This window comes from Entelurus aequoreus, linkage group LG03 (assembly GCF_033978785.1).
Source record: "Entelurus aequoreus isolate RoL-2023_Sb linkage group LG03, RoL_Eaeq_v1.1, whole genome shotgun sequence".
Taxonomy (NCBI): Eukaryota; Metazoa; Chordata; class Actinopteri; order Syngnathiformes; family Syngnathidae; genus Entelurus; species Entelurus aequoreus.
In genome coordinates this window covers 39,746,608-39,770,210 of record NC_084733.1, presented here as the reverse complement: position 1 = coordinate 39,770,210, position 23,603 = coordinate 39,746,608, and the positions used below count along the sequence as shown (strand labels likewise).

Genomic DNA, 23,603 nt, shown 5'->3' with positions numbered 1-23,603 from the left:
CTATCTCAGCTGCATTCGGGCGGAAGGCGGAGTACACCCTTGACAAGTCGCCACCTCATCACAGGGCCAACACAGATAGACAGACAACATTCACACACTTGGGCCAATTTAGTCTTTGTAGAAAGCAATTATTTCACCAATGGTGAGTGTACAGTGCTGTATTCCCTGTGATGAACTCTCAAGTTGTCAAATTTTGTGAAATGCATGTCAAATTGAGATGCTTCGATCTGGGTTTTTAAACTGCCAATTTTGATGATCCATGAGTGATATTGGCCGATACCATCATTGTTGTTGTTCAAATTTAGTAATGCTGAAAAAAATAAACAGACAACAATTAGATTCCCACCACAGAAAATGCTGGTTCTCAGGAATATAGGAAATTGTGTAGGAAGAAGTCCCTAGCTTTCCGGAAATGTGGCCCATAAAACAAGTTAGTTGAATAGCCCTGCTCTAGACTCTTATTAATTTACTTGATAATTTCTTGTTAATAGCCACTTTTTTTCTGCTGTAACGCTGTTCGATCTGCACTTGTTGAACTTTACTAACTTTACAGCTATTTCTTGGTGTTGTTTGAAGCTATTTTTGCTAGCTAATAACATGCCTGCTCCTGGGTTGTGCTTGATGTGTAACATGTTTAGCATTGTAAATGTTTTGCCGTAATACTACACACATAATAAGCTGCTACCCGCTTGTCAGCCGGGGGACTAAAAATATTTCCAGACTGAGCCACAGGAGATCGACGTTTATCATCTGCATTAAAAAACATTAATCGACAATGGCGATCATACACTTTTACATGAAAATCAGCCGATACTGATCAATGGCCGATGGATCGGCATATCTCTAATATAAATATATCTATAAAAAGAGTGACAATCTCGAGCACATAAGTATACACACAATACAAAGGTACTAAACACAAACATACCTGTTCATCAGAACACATGTTGTGAGGCTGGGATTGACGTCTGTCATCTGGCAGGCTTGCTCCACATTCCGGAAATACACCTCAGCTGTCTTAATATCTCCGATCTAAACAAAGCAGCAACATTGGCCAATCATATTTTGACAAATCTGGCGGACATTATTTTGTTTGAAGTATTGTCGTTTTACCCATTAGTCTAACTTACATTCTACTTTTGCCCTTCAATACCTCCATATACCCGCCATATGCCCACTTTAGTACAGTGTGTGTATGTTGGTGCGTTAACCTGCAAGAAGATGCGTCCTATGCCACTGAGCAGCTGCACTCTCTGCTGGGGTTCATACTGGATAATAGATTGGTAGACCTCCACAGCCAGAACATAATCCTGCATTGGGAGATGGACATTGTGTGACAAATTAGAATGAGGAATGTATAGAAAGTGAGCAGACTGAAGGAAAAATAAGTAAAGTGAATTATATTTATATAGTGCTTTTTCTCTAGAGATTTAAAGCACTTTACAAAGTGAAACCCATTATCTACATATTTAAGCTACATTTAAACCAGTGGTAAGTGAAAAGAAAGAGCTTGAGAGAGAAATAGAAGCGAAGCCACATTGAAATTAAGAGGCTGATGAGGTAAAGGTGAAATACATGGCAGGAGGCAGAGACGGGTGGAGGGCGAGCCAAGTGGAGGCGTAAGCAGAGAGAGAGAGAGAGAGCATTAATCAAACATATGGAGTAATAGCAAGGCGAGGTGACCCTTCTCCCGCCTTCTCATTGCTCACATAGTGACTGGACTGCTGAGTAGGGCCAGGGAGTGAGGTCAGAAACGGGTGTGTGTGTGTGCGTGTGTGTAAGTGAGTGAGTGAGTGAGTGAGAGAGAAAGAGACGTTTTCAGATTGCAAATGAAACCACACCCTGGTCCCTTCAAAATTAACATATTTTATCTTTTGAAACTGCACTCATTTTAAATAAATATCTTGAAGTCGTCATCACAATGTTTTTTTTCCCAGACACAATTGAAAATAAACTTCATAAACAATATATAGATACACCTGCACACTCTCCGGTCGATTTAGACTGCTTAAAAAAAGCATTTTTGTCACTGCATGTCGCACATCTGTGTTATTATGCGCATGTCACTATTATATGAAAATAATACTTTATGCTACCTGAAGCCTGAAGCAGATGGGGAAGAAATCCTCCCCCCTTGGCTGACAGCTTTACAATAAAGGGTGTCATAATATTATTATTTTTTTTCTATGTTTAAAACACTTCCTTGCGGTCTACATAACATGACATTTTACATAGATTTTGTTCTTAAAGCCACTTTCTGACTGTCCATTTGAATTTTAGGGACTTAATGGGATCACAAATACACAAAAACAAGTACCAACAGGTAAGAAAAGTTTGGCATAATATGACTCCTTTAACGTCCAAAAAAGTATGTCCACCAACGTCCCAACGTAGCCAGACTGCAAAACCCGTGGATAGAGGCATCCAAAACTACAAGATCACGCCAAAATGCATGAACATTAGGTTTTGATACTTTGGCATTGTTTACTAACACAAGTACTCAACATTGTGACAATATTTATAAGCCAGAAAAGACAACGTTCATCATAGGTACCTCTTAAGTAATTTAAGTCAGCCCCACCCAAAATGTTTGGCCATGAGTGTATGATGCCCTAACAAAATGACATAAAAAATGGCAAAACAAATATTACGTTGTTTTGTTTGAGAATGGAAACAGATAATTAAACACATAAACCATGAAAATTAGGCTGTGTTCAGGTTTCCAATCTCGACACTAGATGGTGCTGTGTCGCTCTCTAAAGTCTTAACTGCATTCCCACATTTTCCTTCCTCTCCTCCCACTTGCTGTCTCTCTCTCACTGACCAAGAATCCAATTAGTGGTCAGTCTGGGGGGATTGCACTCTGAATCCTCCACCAGCATGGCATCGGATATCTCCCAGTCGCTCGCACACACACACACACACACACACACACACACACACACACACACACACACACACACACACACACACACACACACACACACACACACACACACACACACACACACACACACACACACACACACACTCACACACACACACACACACACGCACGCACAGCAGCTTCACTCCCCTCCCACGTAGACTCTAGACACTCATATGAGGACACTAAACACAGACGTACCTTCATCATGAGCAGACAGTTAGCCATGGAGTAGAGGACCCGGCTGAGACGAGATCGCCACAGCTTTAGAGATTCTAAAATCATGAAGAAGGGAGACATGGAGGTTTTATTGTTTAAGGTTGAATTCCTGTTTTCATTTGCTCTACTCCCAGCACCCTTCAACTCCCTAAAACCTTTACTTTTTTGAATTACGCCTCTTTACCCCTCCACAACATGGTTTATTTTAAGGTGAGGTTATGGGGAAGACACTGCGGCACTTTTCCTCATTGCCTCAGACAGCACCCCCTGTGGAAGAGCTTCTGTGCAGGCCTATTATTATTCATCGCAGCACACCTGTGAGTGTGTGCCTTTCTGTGCATGTGTTGGGGAGGGGAGCTAATCACTCAGTAGGGGTCTGATGTGCGAAGGCATGGCCCTGTGTTATTGACTTGACTGTCGGCTGTCTGTGTGGGCAGGGAGAGGAGAGAAAGGGGCAGAGCTATTACACTGCTTTTAGAGGAGGAGCCCTAGTGCAACAACACACACATCCAGTATTACTGCGCACACACCATCCCGCCAGGGTTTTCCAATTATATGCAAGTGTCTTGGTACATTTAGCTCAGCTTTTGCAATCGGCTTGTTGTTTTCCATTGCTTTAAATGAACCTTACTCGATCACTTCTTGTGCTCGTAAAAAAAAGTTATCCACAAAAGACTGACAGCAGCCTGCATTGAGATTTATTGCTATGTTGAGCAATGTTGAGCAATTTTGAAGCACGAGGGGTTCTGCGTGGGGGTGATGATTGTGAAAAAGTGGTGATTACAGTCTATAACGTCTGTCTAGTTCCCCATCACATGTGCAAATGCAAGTGGCTTGGATAAGACTGATGTGTATTGATCGGTTCTGTTTGCAAGGCTGGAGAGACCGTTTTGATATTCAGCATGAGTGCAAAAGCAGTGAGGTGCTAAACACGTTCAAAGCCTAGACATCGATGTGTTTGGGTGGTTGAAAATGAATGTGTGGCCGAGGTGTGCCGCAGTCCTGCACCAGGTGTGCCTCGTTGCTAGTTTGTGTGTATAATTCACCGTGGGGAGCACGACCTCCTCCTACAGTGTGATGCAGTCTTGGACTGAGGCCATGTCTGCAGCCTTGAGTGTGTATGAGGAAGCTTACGTGTGTTTACCTTGTGTATTCTCCTCTGTGAGAGAGCTCATGCTGCCATCTTCAGCCAAGCATTTCTCCAAGTTCTCCAATATCTGTTCAAGAAACGGTTTTACTGCCAGCACAGTATTTCAGAATTTCTATATGCTTATACTGGAATGAGCACATTCATTAAGTCTAAAACATGACCATATTTACTTTGCTTATAGTTGGTCTTAAATATTTGTTTGGTTTGATTTGCATTTTTGGAAGTGCTGTTTATTATGCAAATTTGTATTCATCCAAAGGCAGTGTTTGTTAGTGCATGTACTAACTGTGAGGCAGACAGTTTTGAGGTTGTGCAGGCGGTCCAGAGCCTCCTGAGGCTTAGCCAGGTGCTGGGGAAGCTCAGCATGCAGCAAACGCATGGAGAACGGCACCATGGATCCTGTTAGGGAGAGGAGAATACAGACAGAATAAACAACAGAGGAACATGTTTGGGGATGGAAGGAGATGAGAAAAAGGGGTGGGATGAGGACATTGCAGGAGAGAGGGGAGAGGAAACACGGGTGCATGATGAGAATACAAACCCATCCACCCACACACACTGCACACAGCCCTGGAGGCAAGAGCATACAGATGGCATTGAGCTATCTATGGCTGCTTATTAAACCCTCTCATCTTTCTCTCTGTGTGCTGCACAGCTCCATCACTCATGTAGAAGCCTCATCCTTCTGTTTCTCTGCTTCAACGTCATTCACAAGACACACACGTGTGGAAGAGAATAAAAAGGTGAGTCCCAAGGCTTTGTTTGAGGGACTCTTTGATACTGTCATTAGATATAAAGCTCACCGAGCAGAAGTGACAACAAAAGGTGGGCTCTTTGTTCGTCACTTCTGCCCTTCGACATTTCTCCAATTCAGTCTCTCTCAACCGCCTGGTTTTACTGTCTGTTTCTACCACCACCTCTATACAACACACACATTTTACCCTAACAACTGGTATACCACCTTCCCAATTTTGTCTTTCTGCTGACCGGACGCAGCTCTCCCATTCCCAATTCTTAAGTCTGATGCTCTTGGGGTGTCAGCAAGTTTCAACAGCTTTAACTAAGACTCTTAAGGCCTTTAATGTGTTTGTGCAATTTTGGAACTACACAAATCTTGACACTGTCATCGGCATTTAATATAAAAAGTACTGTGACAATGGCGCACATGGCGGCTGTTGGCGTGATCCCATGACACATAGAAAGCACAGGACGTGCAGGCAGAAGGTCATTTAATTAGGTACCAGGCAGAAGAAAAGTAACACAGGTCGAGCAACAACTCAGAAAGCAACAGAACACTATGGCACACACTAGATAGTGAAGCAGCACTGAAGGAGAGGACCAGGTGAAACTAAATAGAACTTATTCAAAATGAGGAACAGGTGTGCTGGCAAAAGAATAAACAGAAAGTAAAAGTGTAGCAAAACACAGAGAGAAAATAGAAAATACTGACAAAAACAAAAACCTGGGGTACAGCCTTTATCACGGCAAAGTTGAGATCTACCAAGACTGACGTTGACGTGAAAAAGTGTGCTGCCTCACGCCAACGTCATATAGCTGCCATACGCACATTTCTACAGGCTGTGGATACTTTGGCGACACACAGCCGTGTCTGTTAGGCCTTTGCCAACATTTGATTTCAACAATGTAAAATTGATCGAGGCAAGGACACAAAATTAACCTTTTCACCAATAAATTGAAGGCTTCATATTCATATTAATATTCGTGAGGACATCAATTAGTTTATCCATGCGATCATGTTGCCACCTATTGCTGTCTCAATGTGTTTCTGTGACTCCAAGAGGCAGCAGCAGAAGCCGGGAGCGGTTGCTGGCACCTCCCAAGACCGGGGGCTGCGACAGTCCTCTCCTGTGTTGTAATAATAAATAATCCATCCATCCATCCATTTTCTACTGCTTGTCCCTTTTTGGGGTCGCGGGTATAATATATAATATAATATAAATATCAGTAGTAGTGAGACTGGATGTTGTGTTATCAATACGGACACATTGGGTCCGACCAGATAGATATGACATAATCCAGGCCAGAGTATCTGTGGACAGTTTAAAAGTTGTTAATTTTGTAAGCAACGTGGGGTGACTGACTGTATCGAATGCCTTGCGGAGGTCTAAAAATATTGCTTCAACCACACCTCCATTGTCAAGGTTTTGTTTGATTGTTTCTAGTAGAAGGCAACATGCAGTTTCGGTCGAGTGATTTGCCCGAAACCCAAACTGCATGGGATGTAGGAGGTCTTCATAGTCCAAATGTTCTGTGAGTTGCTCAACGATCACTTTTTCTATTGCTTTGGATATAACGGGGAGAAGGCTAATTGGTCTGTAGTTGTTGATGTCTTGTTTATTTCCTGCTTTATGGATTGGGATGATAGTGGCAGTTTTCAACGTGGTGGGGAAAGTGTTTTCTGTTATTGATTTATTTATCAATGTTGTTATAGGAGCAGTAAGACTATCTTTATAAATTTTTAGGAAGAAAGTGTCCAGACTGTACATATCTCTAGATCGTGAGTTTGATAATGCAGAGAGGATTTTGTTTACCTTTGTATCATTTGTTAATTCTAAACTTAGTGCATCCTGAAAAGTTCTTAGAGACACAGCATGACAGCTGGCTTTCAATGTCACTCGTGTGTCGTTCAAATGAAAACACAAGAAACAAGCACCTCCGACTGAGTCCTGATTGGTCAGAGCATGCAGTGCTTGGCCACATGGCTACTTTCAATATGATTTGCATAGAAGGCCTGGCCTGGCGGGGTCTGGGCGTGCTAAGCAACGCACACCACTGGGGTCAATTTCTAGTTGATTGTGATGTAAAAAAAGAAATGTGCTTGGATTTGTATGTGTGCAAACTTTAATACATCTGAATACCAAAAGTAGTGGAATCAGCTATTCACCTGGCGGGTTTTTCCTGTGTGATAAAAGAGGGGATAAACAAGGAATTCCTTATTTAGCTGCCGCCTTGTCTAATCATATATTACCGCCTTGGCACATGTCGATGTTTACTTTTGTATGCACAATAAATCAACATAAAATACGTACTTTGGAGAAATGTTCATAGACTCTAGTATTTGGCTTGTTAGCTTCCTGTCGCAGGGGAGCGATGATGGTCATGGTTGAGGGAAGAGTTGTAAGTACACCTATGCGTAACATTGTATGTATCCTTATATACATTAAAGCAAACAAAAGACAACATAAGTTGATCATTTTAGAAACAAAAATAACTTTATCAACATTGTTTTTTAGTCTGTAACAGAAACGATTTAAAATGCACTAATTTGCCTGAAATTCCCCCCAAAATATTGTTATTTAAACAAAACATTTTTTGACCGACTTGATCCATTTGATACTGAAAAATAAAATGTAATAAGTTCAATAATTAATAATAAATACAATTTGATCAGCAATATTAACTAGGGAGCACAATATATAAAACACTTGATTATCACAAACACAAACCAAAAATGAATAAAACAATATGTGCTGATTTCTTTTGTGAAAAATTAGGAAGTCAAGATTAATGGCCACAATGAGCACGTTTTGCAGTGCACAGCTTTTTGAAGCGGGGTTTGAAGCACAATACTGCATAATACTAATAAAGCATGTTCGCCCAGGTCACGCGCACCCCGCCAGACCAAAGGGGCCCGCTCCACTATTTGAGAAGGACTGCCTTAGGTAGAAATACAATGCAGAGAAAGGAAAACATAATTTTGATGCTCTTTGCTCTCTTTTCTCGTACAGACTCTTGAAGCACTCTCCGATCTATACAAAGCTGCATTACATGACTACAAGGATGACCACATAGAGTGTATCCGGAAAGTATTCACAACGCTTCACATTTTTCCACATTTTGTTATGTTATAGCCTTATTCCAAAATGGATTATATTTTTTTATCTTCTCAGAATTCTACAGACAATACCCCATAATGGCAATGTCAAAAGTTTTTCTTGCACATTTATTAAAACAAAAACAAAAAACAGACATGAGCAACATTTCCTCTAAGGTTAGCACTGCTCATGTGCCTTCTGTGTACAGCAAATCTATGCCGCACAGAAAATCCAATTCAATCTGAACTCTAAACAAAATAAACACAAAACGTGTTCTGTAGGACATTGTAATGCAACTGTGAGTGACAGGTGACAACAAGCAGCCACAAAAAAATCCAAACCAATTTGAACTCTAAACAAAATAAACACAACATGTGTTCTGTAGGACATTGTAATGCAACTGTGAGTGACAGGTGACAACAAGCAGCCACAACAGATAAAACAATGTTCCGCAACACTGTTCAAGGTCGAGACGCTTTAAGGACAGGAATTCCATCGATCACTTCATTGAGCAAAACTGTTTATTGTGAGCCGTAACCACACCAAAAGCATTAGTAAAAAACCTCTATGAAGAAAAAATGGCCAATTTCTGCCGCACATACCAGGCCAAAACCAACTCTTTGTCATCTGTCATATCAACAGCAGCCGCCCGATCACACTTGTGCCAACTCACGCACTCAAGGCACTTAGCCACTGAGGCGGATACGGCCACACAAAAAGTCGGAAAACTCCAACACCACACAAACTGTAATCGCCAGGCCGTTACACTACGACTCTCCAATCAGATGTGTGCTAATTCTACTGTAATTTATTAAGAATGTTAATTTATGGACATTCATCATGTGAAGACTAGATTACAGAAATGCTAATAAAAATATATATTTTACAGACAGAAAGTTAGAGGAATGTACACTTCATGCCATGTTTACATCTCATTGTACAACATGTAAATGTTTTAAAGGTAAATAAAAGTGATCTTTGAAAGGGGTAAACATTTTTTCCAAAGTAGGACCCCCATCCATACATACAATACTAATACATTGCTAATTAAAAACAATATTTTTTTTGTTATTTTCATTGTAAGTGGGCCAAATCACTTACATTAGAAAACAATCTCATTAAAATGACTGCTTTGGGACAGGTACACACGTCTAATGTTGCTCACACGTGCTCCACTGAATGCTCAGGGAGTTTTTGCGTTTTCTCACACACATGAAAAATTCGAGGAAGCATTGTACATAAGTATTTACAACATTTGCACTGTACTTTGTTGACACGGTATGGCGCGGTATAGCTCGGTTGGTAGAACAGCCGTGCCAGCAACTTGAGGGTTGCAGGTTCGATCCCCGCTTCCGCCATCCTAGTCACTGCCGTTGTGTCCTTGGGCAAGCCACTTTACCCACCTGCTCCCAGTGCCACCCACACTGGTTTACATGTAACTTAGATATTGGATTTCACAATGTAAAGCGCTTTGAGTCACTTGAGAAAAAGCGCTATATAAATGTACAGTAATTCACTTCACTTCACTTCACACCTTTGGCAGCAGTTACAGCCTCAAGTCTTTTTGAATACGAAGCCACAAGCTTGGCACACCTATCTGTGGGCAGTTTCGCCCCTATCTTTTTTTACAGCACCTCTCAAGCTCCTTAGGATTGGATAGGAAACGTTGGTGCTCATCCAGGATGTCTCTGTGCGTGATTTGTTTTATTTTTAATACATTTGTTCAAGTTCAAGGACAACAATTCATGTATTCCATTTCGGAATCAGGCTGTAACATAATAAAATGTGGAACAAATGAAGTGCTGTGAATACTTTCCGGATGCACTGTATTTAAAATTGTCAATCTGTGACATCATAAATGGCCCACTGTTAAAACGCACACACTCCAAATCGTGGGCAAGCTCAAGCCCAAACGCATGAACTTTATAATTTGACACTTCAGCATTGTTGAACACGAGTATCCAACATTGTAACAACATTCATAAGTTTGAAAAGAGGAAAATCCTCATTGGGTCACCTTTAAATACTTTGATCACAATATTAGGCTGTCAATACAAACATTGGGCCAAAGAAAAGCTTTACTTCTGATGCCAGAAATCAAAACTTGTGCCAGTTTGTCTGCAAGCCACTTGGAGGGCACAGAGCATTTAATATTGAGCAAAGGAAAGTCAATCAGTGCTCTCTTTTTAAGGGCTGTAGCTTTATGTGTTTGTGTGTGGGTGTGTGAGTGCGTGTTTGTGTGTGTGTGTGTGTGTGTGAGAGAGAGAGAGAGAAAGAAAGAGAGACAGTGCCGCTGTGTCTCCGCAACCGCCTTCAATGTGGTAGCCCGAGGGGCGAAGCAAATACTAAGTAATGGGAATACATTAGAGAGTTATTCATGCAGTGTAAAAAGAGGACAAACAAAAGCAAAGAACTGCTGCAGACAAGTGGAGTTGTTCAAGCTTCTCAACGTAAAAAAACAAAAACTAAAGACAATTCTGGTTGAAACTTTAAATCTTTATGTTTACTCAGTCAAGGTATGTGAATTGTATTGTACAAAAACTGAAAGAACAATTTACAAATGAGGTCCTAACAGGGGGCTTTTAACTATTCTTGTGAGTAGCATGTTTGCAATCCAGTAGATTTTTTATAGTAATGTATTAATAATAATAATTAAAAAAATCACTTGTAATGTACCCTTATTTATTTGATATTCAACTGATTGTGTAGTTTTAGAATATATTTTATACATGATTTATATATACAAAAGTATACATTAACTAACAACTAATAGGACAACTCAGTTATTAAAAAAAAAAAAAACATGATAAAATACAAAAAAAACCCAAAAAACATCAGGATAGAAAAAGCTATAAGGGTCATACTTTCAGGGACCTAAGGACCATGAGGCAGGACTTGTATACATATAATATAAGGCTTATCAAATAGATAATACTGTTTAGTCAACAAGTCATATTTTATGCTAGTCAAAGATAATGTGACATGAGCACCTTTTAAGAACAATAATTAATTAAATAAATAAATAAACACTAGGCATAGATTGCATTCAAAGCATCAGGACAGCAAAACACATTTAAAACATGGAGCATTCAAAGTATTAATGTGAAATGCAAGCTTATTTAGTGATGGCCAAATATGCCAAAAATGTGAATAATGAACAATATGTAGGGATAAATATGTAGGGATAAAACTTTTTAACATTTTTAAAGTTTAGTTGTCGATTATTTGAGATTATCAGTACTTTTGCTAATTGTTGTATAAAATATAAGGCAAATACCTATATTTTGAAAAAACTGCCATCGAGTAGGGAACAGAAGTTGCTGACTTTTGGAGCATGCGCAAACAGATCAGTAAATTGGGCAGTGGCAGGTTAACAAGTTTTGTGTGACGCACCTGAAGAAGCTTAGCTCCGCTTTGTCTTGCCTTTAGCTTTAGCGGTGTCTTTGTGCTTGTCAGAACCTAATATATGGTCAAGGTCAATGGGCTTGCCAGGTTGCTAGCGATTAAATCCTAATACTAGCCACAGTACTCCGTGTTATACACAGTGCACACTACGCTGGTACGCAGAGTTTTTTGGGCGGCGTTTTCAATACCAAAGCTTAATATAACCAGTGTTAGGAAAAATAGTGTTACATAATAACTTTAATAGTAATGAGTAGCCTAATTAGCTACTTTTACGTACGTTAGTTACAAGGCAGTTACCAATGCGGTTGATGTAACGTGGCACACTAATTTTGATGTGGTTGTATGTCAACAAGACAGCGTCAGAAGCACCGCAAGTTCAATGAAGGAAGTAACTTTTTAATCATGCAAGCAAAAACCAGCACCACACTCAATTTTATTACAAATAGGAAGAGGCAACATCACACAGCAAAAAAAATAAAAAAAATAAATAAAAAGAGCAAGCCTCTCTAGTTGCCACCACTGTTTGTACATTAATGTTTCATCGAAGATGTTGTTCACAACAACACATGCAGATGAGATGTAATGTGGGTGTAAGGATTGTTATTGGCAGTTTTAGCTTCATAGTTTAGTTGCTGTTTCAAGTGGCCGTCTCGACAGCGTTAGGTTCAGGACGGGGCTGTTGAGTGTTTCGAAGCTAGCACTACTGGACACATTATTTTCCCAAACAAATGTTTCTTCTCCTCACAATGACAACATTTTACTTACATGTATGTCAATTTCCCTGATATTATTTTGCGTTTATCAGCGGATTCCGTTTTATTGGCCAATTATTTGACTTTGTCCGCGGTTACGTGAACCCGGATATCATATGCTTTACTTCTTCTATGGAGTTGAGCGATTATTGATTAGGCATACAAGTATTGTGACAAATAAAAAATAGCAACAGCAAGGTGACATCCCAAACTTCTAGTACAAATGCTCTTTTTTTCACTCGTTCAATCCTCATCTGTTTTACTGTCACAAGCTCCGTAATTTGTATGCACGTTGCACGGCTCATTAATCTTTTTTTCAATTATTATAATTTCATAGTCGTGAGAAGCCTTATTTGAAATTGAAATTAAAATTGGATTCATTGTCCAGCCCTAGTCCACACACATGCACACGCGCATACACAAACTGTCCACCTACCAATACTACGAGGGAATAATGAACAACAAAACAATAATTGGAAGTGACAAGCTTGCAATCCTACAATACTCCGTTTGTGGACACAAGACAAGAAAGACATCAAAGCACATTCAATCTCTTTAATAACTAGCGCTAACACAATCTAGTAAAACGATTCAACAGAGCTGCCGTCACTGCTGGCAAACTGCTGCTGCTAAGCTAAGAAACACAGCTGAGCTGAAATGCTGCTCTGAGCATCTCGCTGATGTCACATGTCATTTGGCAACAGGCACCGCCTTTTAAAAGGCACACACGCTCTGCTCTCATGAAGCGTCTCAACTGCATATGCCAGATATTTGAGCAAATATATCTCGTAATTAATAACATTTATTAAAGAGTAATTTCATAAGTAATTCAATTACTTTTTGGGTAAAGTAATACATAACTATGATTATTATTATATTATGTAATTACAAGTAATTTTCTTGTACAATGAATACAACACTATTGCATAATATTTATTATTTTCACAATTGGACTGGCAACATCACCCCCCGCGACCTCAAGAGGGACAAGCGGTAGAAAATGGATGGATGGATTGAGTCAGTATTTTGATAGACAAGTGCAATTTTCAGAAGTCATCCGGATTAGCTGTGTAATAGTCATTCCTCAGATGTTGTTATTCACATATTTCTTTGTTTCTTGAACCACACAAAGGGAGCACATTCTACAATATCAAATGTTGAACATACTTGGTCAATAAATGTGATTCTGATACAGTTCATTTCAGAAGTTTACACACACTCATCATGGTCTTAAATGTCTTATTAATGTTGGGCCCTTAACAATTTATTTGTGGGTTTCTTTTTGCAGAATGTAATGCCAATACAAATGGCATCTTTAAAAAAAATTATAAACAATTGCTACATTGTTTTGGATTTTTTTAAATTAACACTTAGTCATAACTATATAAAAAGGTTCCAATTAGAGATCTAATGGTATGAACATTTTATATCACAGTTTTTGTGACCAAAATTACCACGGTTATCATTATTAGTGCTGTAGTTTAAAGATGACCTACTATGCAACATCAACTTTTCTAACCCCTTGGTACCTGCTTTTGTGTATTTGTGATCCCCATAAATCCCGAAAAATGTGAACTCAAACCGTAGAGGAGATATTTATAAAATAATATTGCCTTCCTTCAAACTTCCACCAAATGAGCTATTTCGAATTTGCTCTGTCCTGTGACGTTTTTTGCCTTGTGACATCAGCGGATATCTTAATTTATGGTACAAATTTACCCTAAGATATTTGCACAAATCTGCCATTGTAGTCTGACGTTGTAGTCAATAAGCTCCTTCTCTTTCTCTATGCTCTTGTTGTGGGCCTGTTGCCATTGCCATTTCTAATACAAATTAGCGTACAGTTTGAATGTATATCTGTCAGTAAAATCAATATGGAAGCACTAAAAATTATAACAAGGCTGGCGGAGAGCAGACACAGTCAAAGTGGAGGCACGTAAATAAGATACATTCTGGATGTTTTTAGGGGGTATATTGGGTGCAATAGAAGACCCTCGATTTGTTGACTCAATTGTTAGCTATTTTTTACGATTTCGAATGCAGAAAACCCCCCAAAAACAAGCATATGTGTTATTGCCTTACGTAAGGTGTGTGAATGAAAAACAGCACATCTCTTTCCAATTTTTGTGCATTTCCAGTATGCACTCTGAACATATTATCAGTTCCAGTATGACTGATCTGATAATATCATACTTGCCAACCTTGAGAGGGGGGGGGGGGTTATTTACAGCTAGAATTCACCAACTCGAGTATTTCATATATATTTCATATATATATATATATATATATATATATATATATATATATATATATATATATATATATATATATATATATATATATATATATATATATATATATATATATATATGTATGAAATACTTGACTTTCAGTGAATTCTAGCTATATATATATATATATTTATTTTATTTACATAGAAAAAATACTTGAATTGCAGTGTTCCGGTGGCTATCCATTAGATGGCAGTATTGTCCTGTTTAAATTCTCCGTTCATTGGGCAGGCAAGCTGTTTATATTGTGGGAAAGCGGACGTGAGAACAGGCTGTCCCCACTCAGTCTCAGGTCCGCACTGAGCTGGAGGGGGCGTGGCCTCCAGCTCCGGCTGAATACCGGGAGTTTGTCAGGAGAAAATCTCTGCCGGAAGGTTGTCGGGAGAGGCGCTGAAAACGGGAGGGTTGGCAAGTATGGATAATATGGTCAGAGTGCAGAAGTGTTACTACAGTTACATAGAATTTACAGAAATAGCAGAAGATCTTCAGAGGGGAATATTCAAAATGGATGACTGAATTTAAGGCATTTTGTGATGTTCATACGGTATTTTCACATACTTTGCGGATTGTAATTACAATTGGATATGGTTTAATGGATACAATGAAACACAATTAAGCATATGCAGTCAACTTGATTTTCCACTCGACTGGTACTTTAAAGGGCAACTGCACTTTTTTAAAATGTATTTTAACTATCATTAACAATCCTTCTGCAAGACAAGAACACATATGTTTTTCTTTTTTTAATGCATCCTAAATAGTAAATAAATGCGATCAAAAGTCCGCTTACAATGGAGCCAATGGTAGTTGCTTCATTCTGTCTATAAAGCGATCTAAACAACATCCACACACCTCCTTTAAGGTTTTCTATACATGATGTAAGTATACAGTGGGTACAGAAAGTGAGTGAGTGTACAGTAATTAAAAATACAAATGGTATTTTTTTTATTTTAGCAAAATGGCTGCAATGAAACGATGAGTGAAACATTTTAAGGGGTGTGAACACTTTCCGTAATGACTGTATATGTAATGTAGTAACAGGCACATTCATATTAACATGTAATATTTATGTACAGTATTTTGATAATGTCAAACATTCTGCGGCGCACTAATTTCAAAAACAAATCACAACATTTACTCGTTCCTTAAAGGCCTACTGAAATGATTTTTTTTTACTTAAACGGGGATAGCAGATCCATTCTATGTGTCATACTTGATCATTTCGCGATATTGCCATATTTTTGCTGAAAGGATTTAGTAGAGAACAACGACGATAAAGTTCGCAACTTTTGGTCGCTGATAAAAAAAAGCCTTGCCCCTACCGGAAGTAGCGTGACGTCACAAGCTGGAGTGCTGCTCACATTTCCCTATTGTTTACAACAGCAGCGAGAGAGATTCGGACCGAGAAAGCGACGATTACCCCATTAATTTGAGCGAGGATGAAAGATTTGTGGATGAGGAAAGTGAGAGTGAAGGAGTATAGTGCAGTGCAGGACGTATCTTTTTTCGCTCTGACCGTAACTTAGGTACAAGGGTTCATTGGATTCCACACTTTCTCCTTTTTCTATTGTGGATCACGGATTTGTATTTTAAACCATATCGGATACTAAATCCTCTTGAAAATGAGAGTCGAGAACGCGAAATGGACATTAATAGTGACTTTTATCTCCACGACAATACACCGGCGAAACACTTTAGCTACGGAGCTAACGGGATAGCATCGGGCTCAAATGCAGATATAAACAAAATAAATAAACCCCTGACTGGAAGGATAGACAGAAAATCAACAATACTATTAAACCCTGGACATGTAAATACACGGTTAATGCTTTCCAGCTTGGCGAAGATTAACAATGCTGTTGCTAACGACGCCATTGAAGCTAACTTAGCCACGGCACCTCACAGAGCTATGATAAAAACATTAGCGCTCCACCTACGCCAGCCAGCCCTCATCTGCTCATCAACACCCGTGCTCACCTGCGTTCCAGCGATCGACGGAAGGACGAAGGACTTCACCCGATCATCCGTGCGGTCGGCGACTAGCGTCAGCTAGCGCGTCTGCTATCCAAGTCAAAGTCCTCCTCGTTGTGTTGCTACAGCCAGCCGCTAATACACCGATCCCACCTACAACTTTCTTCTTTGCAGTCTTCATTGTTCATTAAACAAATTACAAAAGATTCACCAACACAGATGTCCAGAATACTGTGGAATTTTTAAATGAAAACAGAGCTTTTTTGTATTGGATTCAAAGGTGTACCAATACTTCCGTTTAACTAGTGACGTCACTCGCATACGTCATCATACAAAGACGTTTTCAACCGGAAGTTTAGCGGGAAATTTAAAATTGCACTTTATAAGTTAACCCGGCCGTATTGGCATGTGTTGCAATGTTAAGATTTCGTCATTGATATATAAACTATCAGACTGCGTGGTCGGTAGTAGTGGGTTTCAGTAGGCCTTTAACACCACAGATTACTACTCACTGCAGACTTCATGAGAGCCAACAATTTAAGTGGACCCCGACTTAAACAAGTTGAAAAACTTATTCGGGTGTTACCATTTAGTGGTCAATTGTACGGAATATGTACTTCACTGTGCAACCTACTAATAAAAGTCTCAATCAATCAATCAATCAATCAACAAACATAATAAAATATCACTAACTGTACAATGTCTGCTGTCACTCACTACTTTCGCAAGCTCCAAGGCAAGAAAGCAGCTCCCCAGCTGATGTCAATACAGCCAGCACAAGCTGTTAGCTCCCTCTGATCACAGCGCCGCAAAAAATAGTTTGACTACATTAGCGCTTATAATAACTAAATACTTGGTTAATATTCAAGTCACGAAATGTAAATGGAGTATTGTTGGCACATTTTGGATGTTTTTTTAAGAGGGATTTTGGGCAAAATAGAGGACCTCTCATTGACACTATTATAAGCGGCCTTTTATTTAGATTTATTTACGAGTCAAAATGCTTAAAAAAAAAATTAATACAACTGTTGTCTTGTCGCTCATAATGATTGTGAACGATAGGCAAAAATCCCAAAAAGTGCAGTTCCCCTTTAAAAGCCAGGCTTCTGCCAGGTAACCAACCACTTAAAATTAACTAACAATTCTGAGAAGAAGAGTGGTCAAAATATTCAACCACAATTATGCCATAAGCATGTTGATTAACTACAAAAAGTTTCTCTTTGAGGGGAACCTTTCTAAATTAGAGTTAAAGAAGTATTTTTCGGGGTATTTGTTTATATCAAATGATAAATGATAAATGGGTTATACTTGTATAGCGCTTTTCTACCTTCAAGGTACTCAAAGCGCTTTGACAGTATTTCAATTCAATGTATTAATTCAAATTAACCAAATATTTTGCACCCACATATTATTTTTAGAAACCATTGCGGTTTTACACAACAAACCACATTTGTTGTGTAATTATTCCACCCTAGAAAAAAATAGTTAAAACAAATCATTAGTGGTCCTAAATTGATATTGCATTCATTCCCATGATGAGTGCATGTCATCTATTAAACGAAACTGTAGAGCCTATAACGTGCCACTCACAATGAGTGTCAGCGTGATTCATTTGGAATGCATCTGCCCTTAGACCAGTGCTTTTTAATTATTTTCTGTTATGCCCCCCATCGGGAGAAGAAAATATGTTGCGCCCCCTCCCCCCCACTCTCCACCGTGACTATAAATAGTATAATTTGTCTATAAAATTGTTATAACTATGCCTCTGCATAACATTGTGTGTTTATTAACATTAAAGGAAACAACACACCAGCCTTTTCTCGTCTCCCATCATGGTTACAGTGAATCCAAGTGCTACATACGCTTCATCATATTCTGGCACGACAAAAAAAACATGTTCTCCAGGGTCACATGCGCCCCCCCGGAATCGCGCAGCAGCTCCCAGGGGGGCCCGCCCCACTATTTGAGAAGGACTGCCTTAGACACTACGATACTTAAAAGTGTTTGACACAGTCACAATCTGTTGCCCGCTTGAGATGATAATTTATGGCTGACCAGATCTCACTGACTTGGAATGGGGAATTGTACCAAAGTGAACTATAAAGTGGAGTAGGGTTGTACGGTATACCGGTACTAAAAGTATCGCGATACTAATCAATTGAAATTGGTACTATACCACCTTTGAAAAATACCTGTACCGTTCTTTCACCTGAATTCCGCTGTGCGGCGGTGACTACAGAGCCGAGGTGCATGATGTTGAGTGTGTCAAAATGCACACACAAAATGCATACAAGCAATGACATCGAGGTGGGAAAGATTGGCAAAAAAAAACGGTAATTCTACAGGTTAGTAAAGAGTGCGAAGTGCAATATGGAGGTTTTTGGGCTTCAAAACTAACAATAAAGGTGACGCTTTAAACAGGCAGGCGCCGTGTTGCAAGTGCTGTTTTACATGTTTACTGCTTGTCGGCTCCCAGACCGTGGTCGAGGAGACGTTCCCTCCAGGGCCGATGTTTTGTCAGGGGTAACACCCTTCACTTTATCAAACAATGGGTCCGTAAAGCTCCGCTCTTTGGTCGGAATTACGAGGCTGTCGATTAGTTACAACTTGGTCACTTTATTTATACATTCCATAGGGCACACCCGAACATCCACCATGCTATCAACACTCCTGCACATGCAACCGCTACATCTCCTTACTTGTCCACTCACTTACTCACGTCACTCACCCCACATACTACCATTCTTAAAGGAGCACACATATGCTACTCTCACAACAGTTGCTTTAAAACATGTCTCGCCAAACGTGGCGATTAGTATTACCACCTTTGCTTCAAACTTAGGTAAACATTTAAATAATAAGCATTGTGATCTGCACAAGGATCATCCTTTTACTGCACAGTGCTTGCTCTCTCTCTCTCTTTACTCGCCTACACACTCACTGACGTCACTCAGCCAACAGGCTGCCATTCTCGCAAACCTACATACTGTACGCTTCTTCCATAAGTCAACCAGCTCCCCTGTTGTGCACATGTAGATAGTAGACGCGCACACAACTGCTTGGCTTGATGCCAAATATTAGCGTAGTCAAACCTGCTGCATCAAGCGTCAACTAATGCAAGTTAAATGACTGAATTTTGTAACAAATTCCTACAATTTGTGTTTTGTCTTTAATAAATGTGTTTTACCTGCTATATGGCTTATCTTTGTACATTTATCCATAGTTTTGTATTTAGTACTTATTAATAATTGTATTTTTCTTAAAGCACAGACCAGGCAACCATAAATCATGAATAATTTAATATAATGTCAGTAAAACTTTCTGTTGTATTCTAATCTAATCCTTGATTATGGCAGACTATATGTAATATGGAACATTGTAAATTGTTCTTTGAGTGCAACAAGAAAAGCCCAATGTGTTTAATGCCTTTTAATTTTTATTTTAACTTTGTAAAATTAGTTTTTTGACTCTGAGTGTTTAATGTAGTGTAAGATTTTCGGTTAAAATAAAGCCAATATTGAACATTTTTGTATGTCCCTTTATTTGGAAAAGTATCAAAAAGTATTGATATACATTTTGGTACTGGTACTAAATTATTGGTATCGGAACAACCCTAGTGTGGAGTGGGTATCACAGAAGGACTGTTGTGTATAATCTTTAGTTTTGTTTTATTTAATATGTTATGTTTTGTTCTGTTAAATGCAATACAGTGGATTAAACATGCACGATCTTTAAATAGCCAAGTACAAAAAGCATTGTTGATTGCCTTGCCACAATAAGGACAATAAGGTTTCTTTGATGGTCAGTAGATTAGGGATCTTGGTTACATTACATTGGAACACTTGTTGAATGCTACTCTGAGTCAGCTTTGGCTTGTTGTGAATGACCATGAAAGTAAATGTACAGAATAATGCTATCGTACAGCAGTAACATGGTTCAGCTAGACACACTGTTGTTCACAGACAGATACCATATGTTGTCACTTATATGCAACACTTTTTAATGACAGGAGGAAAATGAATGCACTATCATTATTACCATATAGCATAAATCATACAAAAGAGGATTAAACTTTTTGTTTTTAAATACCATACTGTATGATGTAGTATTGTGTGGTATATCCATGTTTCATGCAGGGTTAAATCACCTGGTCTACATGACAAGCTGTGTGAACACAATCTATATTAGATTTACTGTTCGAAACTGCAGAGCTAAACCTAACAGCTCCATTGCCTAATGTTACTCTGTGCTTAACAACGTGGGAAATTATATTGACTTGTCCATGCAAAATAATTGATAAACATGTACAAGCGTTGAACTATCAAAATGTAAATCCTATACAATGAATGTGTGTGTGTGTGTGTGTGTGTGTGTGTGTGTGTGTGTGTGTGTGTGTGTGTGTGTGTCTGTGTGTTTATACCTCGTCTCCCAGGGTAAATAGTGGGGTAGAACTCATAGAAGAGGTCAAGTTGATCCAAATCGCCGAAAGGATCGAATTCCAGTTCAGCGTTTTGGAAGAGTTTCAGCTTGGTAAGAAGGGCCAAACGTACAAACCAAAGCTGAAAGACACATACACACACGCACACACACATGCACACAAAAACAGTTTGAGGTCATGGTTGTAGTGCAGGACTTTAGGGTAAATACATATTTGAACCGCTGCAAATTGTGTGAGGGTCACCCCTCATGAACAGTCCGTGATTTTATGACAGTATTATTTTAATACAGAGGGAAGGATTGTAAAACAAATCTAGAAGAGGCATTTTGGAGAGTGCAGACCTCCACCAGGATCTCCCAATAATCTTTTTAAAATGATCCCAATCTAATCACTTGTTCCTTATCCCAGTTCCTACATTTCCTGACAATTTTATCAACATCTGCATTGAAAATTATATATATATAAAAATATGAATTAACCTTGTGCCCTTGAAACTCACTAATTGGTAGTGTTTCAGGAAGAATCTTGGTGAGAAAGACCATTGTTGGTACTATGATTTGAAAAAAAATAATAGATACAAGATAACAGACAGTCACTCTTACTCTGGGGGGTTAGGATGATTCTTAAAAGATGAGCGTGTTAATGATCTTAAGGGAGCGAGAACCACAGTCACCAAGACACAAATTGCTAACACATTTTCCTGTAATGGATTGTGATACCACAGTGCCCACAATGTCTCTCTGCTCCAGAAGAGTCACATGTGCAGGCTAATCTTAAATTCATCAATGAACACCTAGATGACTAAAACAAAGCTTGTGAAAATCTGATGTGCTCATGTAAGACCAACACAGAGCTCTTTGGCATCAACTGGACTTGTTGAGGCACAAAAATGCATGACCCCCAACAATACTGAGATGGAAACATCTGCTTCAGGGCTGTTTTTTGCTGCTTAAAGGCCTACTGAAACCCACTACTACCGACTACGCAGTCTGATAGTTTATATATCAATGATGAAAACTTAACATTGCAACACATGCCAATACGGCCGGGTTAACTTATAAAGTGCAATTTTAAATTTCCCGGGAAACTTCCGGATGAAAACGTCTTGGTATGATGACGTTTGCGCGTGACGTCACGGGTTGAAGCAGACATTTTGGAATAGCACGGTGGCCACCACATAATTCCACAGTATTCTGGACATCTGTGTTGGTGAATCTTTTGCAATTTGTTCAATTAACAATGGAGACTGCAAAGAAGAAAGCTGTAGGTAGGATCGGTGTATTAGCGGCTGGCTACAGCAACACAACCAGGAGGACTTTGAGTTGGATAGCAGACGCGCTACCGTGAGTACAGCTTTGGCTTCCAAACATTTGATCGCTTGCCCGTATGTGCGTGCCGCTATGTGCATGTCACGTACGTAACTTTGGGGAAATATATGTTTCTTGCCGACTCTGATGGCGGCCGGGGTGTCGTCGAAAGCTACAACGCCGTCCGCCGCCGCGCCGCTGTCCTCACCTGTCTGGGTTGACTTCCTCCGTCTCCGGGCCGCCGACCGCACCGATCATCGTGGTGAAGTCCTTCGTCGCGCCGTCGATTGCTGGAACGCAGGTGAGAACTGGTGTTGATGATCAGATGAGGGCTGGCGTAGGTGGAGAGCTAATGTTTTTAGCATAGCTCTGTCGAGGTCCCGTAGCTAAGTTAGCTTCAATGGCGTCGTTAGCAACAGCATTGCTAGGCTTCGCCAGGCGGCACAGCATTAACCATGTGGTTACAGGTCCAGGGTTTGGTAGTATTGTTGACCTTCTGTCTATCCTTCCAGTCAGGGGCTTATTTCTTCTGTTTCTATCTGCAGTTAAGCACGATGATATCACGTTAGCTCCGTAGCTAAAGTGCTTCGCCGATGTATTGTCGTGGAGATAAAAGTCACTGTGAATGTCCATTTCGCGTTCTCGACTCTCATTTTCAAGAGGATATAGTATCCAAGGTGGTTTAAAATACAAATCTGTGATCCACAATAGAAAAAGGAGAGATTGTGGAATCCAATGAGCCCTTGTACCTAAGTTAAGGTCAGAGCGAAAAAATATACGTCCTGCACTGCACTCTAATCCTTCACTCTCACTTTCCTCATCCACAAATTTTTCATCCTGGCTCAAATTAATGGGGTAATCGTCGCTTTCTCGGTCCGAATCGCTCTCGCTGCTGGTGTAAACAATGTGCAAATGTGAGGAGCCCTTCAACCTGTGACGTCACGCTACTTCCGGTACAGGCAAGGCTTTTTTATCAGCGACCAAAAGTTGCGAACTTTATCGTCGATGTTCTCTACTAAATCCTTTCAGCAAAAATATAGCAATATCGCGAAATGATCAAGTATGACACATAGAATGGATCTGCTATCCCCGTTTAAATAAGAACATTTAATTTCAGTAGGTCTTTAAGATACATAAAGAATTTACCTCATCAAGGGGCTGATGAACAAGGCCATGTATCATAGAGTCTCGGATGAGAACCTCCTTGCCTCTACTAGTACGCTGAATATAGGTTCTGTATGTTTTCTTCAGCATGACACTGACCCCAAACATAAAGCCAAAGAAACATCAGAATGACTAAAGAAGAAG

At 39.6% G+C, this 23,603-nt stretch overlaps 1 protein-coding gene across 2 annotated transcripts in view; it reads right to left on the bottom strand.

Annotated features, from left to right (window-relative positions):
* trappc12 (trafficking protein particle complex subunit 12) overlaps positions 1 to 23,603 on the bottom strand; it is a 66,935-nt gene that overhangs the window by 6,615 nt on the left and 36,717 nt on the right. For both annotated transcript variants that reach the window (XM_062041791.1, XM_062041790.1), the window contains 6 exons: positions 20,971 to 21,109; positions 4,582 to 4,694; positions 4,290 to 4,362; positions 3,128 to 3,201; positions 1,212 to 1,310; positions 929 to 1,032 (listed from right to left, as the gene is read on the bottom strand). In XM_062041791.1, coding sequence (XP_061897775.1) covers positions 929 to 1,032; positions 1,212 to 1,310; positions 3,128 to 3,201; positions 4,290 to 4,362; positions 4,582 to 4,694; positions 20,971 to 21,109 — 602 coding nt within the window. The remainder of the gene's footprint in view (positions 1 to 928; positions 1,033 to 1,211; positions 1,311 to 3,127; positions 3,202 to 4,289; positions 4,363 to 4,581; positions 4,695 to 20,970; positions 21,110 to 23,603) is intronic.